The sequence below is a fragment of the Macrobrachium nipponense genome, chromosome 15 (genome assembly GCF_015104395.2).
Source record: "Macrobrachium nipponense isolate FS-2020 chromosome 15, ASM1510439v2, whole genome shotgun sequence".
NCBI classification, from domain to species: domain Eukaryota; kingdom Metazoa; phylum Arthropoda; class Malacostraca; order Decapoda; family Palaemonidae; genus Macrobrachium; species Macrobrachium nipponense.
This window is the reverse complement of record NC_087208.1, coordinates 34,895,857-34,900,068: the sequence shown is the minus strand read 5'-3', so window position 1 is coordinate 34,900,068 and position 4,212 is coordinate 34,895,857. Positions and strand designations below refer to the sequence as shown.

Below are 4,212 nucleotides of genomic sequence, written 5' to 3'. Positions count from 1 at the left end.
CGCCAGAACGCCTGAATTTCTTAAACATCATACCTCATGAACACTTGAGCGGAAACATACCTCGAAAACGTTAGAGGGGATATGGTGTTAACAATACTCAGCGGTGAATTTTCTTCCATTTCAAGATTCGTGCTACTATAAGTATTTTTCAATTGTTTGTTTGTTTGTTTGTATGGTGTTTTAACGATGCATGCAACCAGTGGTTATTCAGCAAACAAAGTAATTTACAGGCTATGTGCCATTATTTCAACGTGCCCTGGAGTTGCAAGATTTTTAAGATTTCAATTACGATTTCTGTACGAGAAAGACTTTCAGTATGCACGTTGCTGCTCGTGCTGCAGTAGTACATACGATTTCGGATATCTGAGTAATCAGCTGACGCGCGAGAATGACAGTGGGAGCCATCTGTCATGTTTGAGCCTTCCCCTAAAATTATTTGATGGTCAAATATTGCTGGGCGAAGGAGAGTTCGTACTTGCAGTACAGGAAGTTTCGTTAGCGAGGTCTGCCATGTTTACTGGGGGCGTGGGAAGGGAATATATAAGTTGGAAGGCCATTGGTTGGAAGGATTCTTATGAAAACGACTTGGGTGAGACTAACGTCATTTATTGAAAAACATACTATTCAATATGAATAAACTTTGAAATACATTATTTTATTTCATAAATGTACAGATATAAATAAATACTGTTGGCACTTTTTTTATTCACTGGCCTACATACTTAACATAAAAGTTTGCTTTGGTAGATATATAGGAAAAAGTTCTAGTGATGAACTGGGTTTGATAGACAACGTGTACTTCTATATGTAAATTAAGTTAACATAATCTCTAAACGTATTCATTGTTTACAAACTCTTCTGAATAAAGAGTGACACCCGAAGCTTTTGGCACAGATATTGAGTACTGATCGCAGATGTGCAGACAATTCATCCTCATCCTGCTCAAAGACTCCTCTAATTGAGTCAGTTTTCTCTTTCTTTCCTCCTCAAACTCCAAGTCTGCATTGGCCTTCCTGTCTCTCATTTTCTCTCGCTCGGCGTGTGCCTTGGCCCTCTCTTTCGCCAGTTTCTTTTCGTGCTGTTTCTTCTCCTCTCCTTCAAGGTCACACCTCCGAGGGCGCCTGTGCTTCCCAAGGGGTCGCTCAGGTATGCTTTGGGTCTTCTGCGCCACCAGACCTTCGACGAAGAAGCCGCCTCCAAAGGGAACAACCCCAGCAGTATTTGCTAAAATTTCTCCTGTAGGTGATACGCTGCTGTTTCCAGAATAGGGGGAAGGATACGAGTGGTAAATGACTGTCGCTTCCATACCCGAAGAGGTGCTTGCTCTCGCAGAAGGGTCAACAGGGGCAAAAGAGGCGTTGTCAGTAGTTCCCTCGGAGTGCCACGACGATGCCAAAGTTAAACTCTGACCCTCCTTAAATTGCGTAGAGAAATAGGGAGAAGGTGCCAGTGGATAGTCATTGCTGTTTTGGTCCAAATTGGTCGAGTTTTGGTAGAAAGTATCCTCTCCGATCTAGAAAGAAATAAATGTGTCATGCCCCGCACAAAATCCATTTTTGGCTGACAGGTTCACGAAAATTCGCCTATATGTGACCCCCCGTAGATATATCTGTATAGCAGACCTTGATATTACGAATTTTTAAAAAATGAAATAACTTTTATTTTTCTTATAAAGTTTTACCGGTTCAAGTTCAAAACTTATGTGAAGTAGCATACTTGAATTACATTCTGCGAGAAATTCTCACAAGCTGAATTGACTTTAAGATTTTCTTAAGACATTACATGTAATCGAGGCAAACTGAAAGAGACTTACCGAACTCTCATTACTGTGAAAAGCTGGTGACTGTGACATCTGAGAGGTCATGAATACTGGATAACCTCCATCACTTTCCAACTGGCTTGTGTTGTGTCCTGTAGCTTTCAAAGGGGTCTCTAGCATGGGTAACTGGCCAGCGTTATGACACTGAACTTGCAAAGAATCCTCATCCTGCCTGATGTCCTGGACGTTTGCAAATGAATCCAATATTGCAGAATTTATAAAGGTGGTGTCAATGTTCAGTCGTGTTTCCCTCTGGATGTCTTCGAAAGACAAACCTTCAAACGCCGACTCCATGTCTTCTCTCTCAACTGTTGCTCCACTCTGCTGAAATTCATAACGATCGCTGCCCTGTGGATGTTCAGGAACCATGGGCTCTCCCAGCTCTTCTTCAGAAGAAAATAACTCATTATCTTCAAAGGGATGCCTAAAGTTGTTAAGAGCCATTCTGAATATTTTGCCTGAAGAACCCGAATGGGGCTGTTTCTGAAGACGAAATTATTCACTATATCTTGATCAGGCTGTGTAAAGACGATTCTGTTCACTATAACTTGATCAAGCGGTTTTTTTCACTCTTCGAAACACAATACTTTATCAACCACCAGAAATTGGGTATAGTACACTTCACTCAGAGAGCAATGAGCTCCGCTGATTTGGCAGTCGATGTGTTAGCTCTTAAATACCCCCAAAAGCTTTTCAAAACGTACTAACTCCTTGACGCTCCCAAGTTGTGTCATTCCACGGGGAAAGTGACGTCACATAATAGTGTCAGAAAAATATGGTTGAAACGTATGAATAATGTTTTCAAGTGACTATTTCTCCGTATCATTAAACGTTTCCTTTCTGCTCTAGGAAACTTCTTAGTGAACGAATCCTCTCCAATTTTATCCTGTGGTTTCAGTGTCATGATCTCCATATTCTTACTTAGAGTGGCCCGACTTCTAAAGAATTTATTGAAACAGATCTCTCACAGCAACGTCAGGTTTTCCCAAACCTTTTCTAGATACAGCAAGGGCTTATTCCCTAAGAATAAGTCTAACTCGTATTTAAGTCAGACAACCTTAAACGTTCTTTTTTTATATTATTGTTAATTGCGTACTTCCTGCAATATTCAAGCAACGTTTTGGTTTTGTTGACATAGTTCTAGAACGTTCTGTTAACGTTCATTTCGAAATCCTCGCCAATAGAACTTTCGTGGCCCTACTATTGTGTGTGTTAACTGTCATACATGTGGTAAAAGAAAACCTTATGAGATTTCGTCTCAAAGACCAGTTGGAGGCTCAAATGGGTATATTGTCTTCACAAGAAAATTTGACAAAATTTTTTTTTTTTTTTTTAACTTTTATTAGAAAAATATTATATGTCATTTACATAAGTAAGGTATTACAAAATATTACAAAATGTACACCTACAATATTTACAAATTACTGGATCTTATTTTTTATTATTAACTAGACTTTAAAACTTTTTTTTCTTAACACTAGATATTAATTTTGATATTACTTACAAAATTAATACTGGCTATTTAAAAACAGTAATTAATGTACTCTACTGTGAAAATATTTTTTATTCTTTCTTTGTAATTGTTCTTTAATAGCCACCTATCATAACAAAATTTGCTTTTAATAAAGGCATCTGTTTCCTCTTTTGTGTAATGTTTCTTTTTACTGACCCAAACAGCATATAAATACCCTACAATTAATACAGTGGCACTATTAAGATCCTTTTTAGTCCTATAATTGTAACTGAACATTAATGTTTTCAAAAAATTATCTCTATTTATTTTACAAGTATTGAATAGCACACTTTTGTAATGATTTTTTTTTATTTAAAGACCTTACACGAGTAATACGCAGAATCTTGCGTTGGAACTTTACCCTGCTGCAGGACTTCACCACCTGTTAGTTCACACACACACACATTTATATACTCTAAATTCCCCAACCCCCACTTTCGCTTTGAATCTTTTGAGGTTCACTGCGTTGCAAAAGGAAATGAAAGTTTTGAATTTTCCATTTTTTACAGTCCATAAAAATTCTCAGACTGCTCGATACGTTGTTTTTACTAAATAAATCTACAAGAATCATAATATTTACTTGCATGTCATTAGACAAGTATGTATATGTATATATTGTATAATATTATATATTATATACATATATAGAATATATATATATATATCTACATATATAATATATTAGTAGATATTACTAGCTACTTAGTGCATATGAAATATTTCTTTCCTTCTCGACAGGACGGAGTTTCAAAAAAAATTATAATAAATAAATAAAAACATGGACTATCAACTGACTCTTCGCCCTGCTTTCCTACCCACTTTGAGGACAGGCAAAGTTTAGCCTACACATCAAAGCACTCTTAGGAATCAATTACCCTTC

At 37.2% G+C, this 4,212-nt stretch overlaps 1 protein-coding gene across 1 annotated transcript; it reads right to left on the bottom strand.

The window, feature by feature from the left end:
* Positions 1-627: 627 nt before the first annotated feature.
* LOC135226795 (uncharacterized) lies at positions 628-2,990 on the bottom strand. Its single transcript, XM_064266489.1, has 2 exons — positions 1,814-2,990; positions 628-1,513 (listed from the first exon to the last, which is right to left on the bottom strand). The coding sequence occupies exons 1-2, from the start codon at positions 2,261-2,263 to the stop codon at positions 830-832; spliced, it is 1,134 nt and encodes a 377-aa protein (XP_064122559.1). The 5' UTR covers positions 2,264-2,990; the 3' UTR covers positions 628-829.
* Between the last annotated feature and the right edge of the window lie 1,222 nt (positions 2,991-4,212).

Excerpts from the sequence above, each read along its gene's own strand:
- LOC135226795 (XM_064266489.1), bottom strand. The coding sequence starts at position 2,263 with ATGGCTCTTAACAACTTTAGGCATCCCTTTGAAGATAATGAGTTATTT. Across the intron at positions 1,514-1,813 it reads TTCACAGTAATGAGAGTTCG|ATCGGAGAGGATACTTTCTA; the intron begins GTAAGTCTCTTT and ends ATTTCTTTCTAG.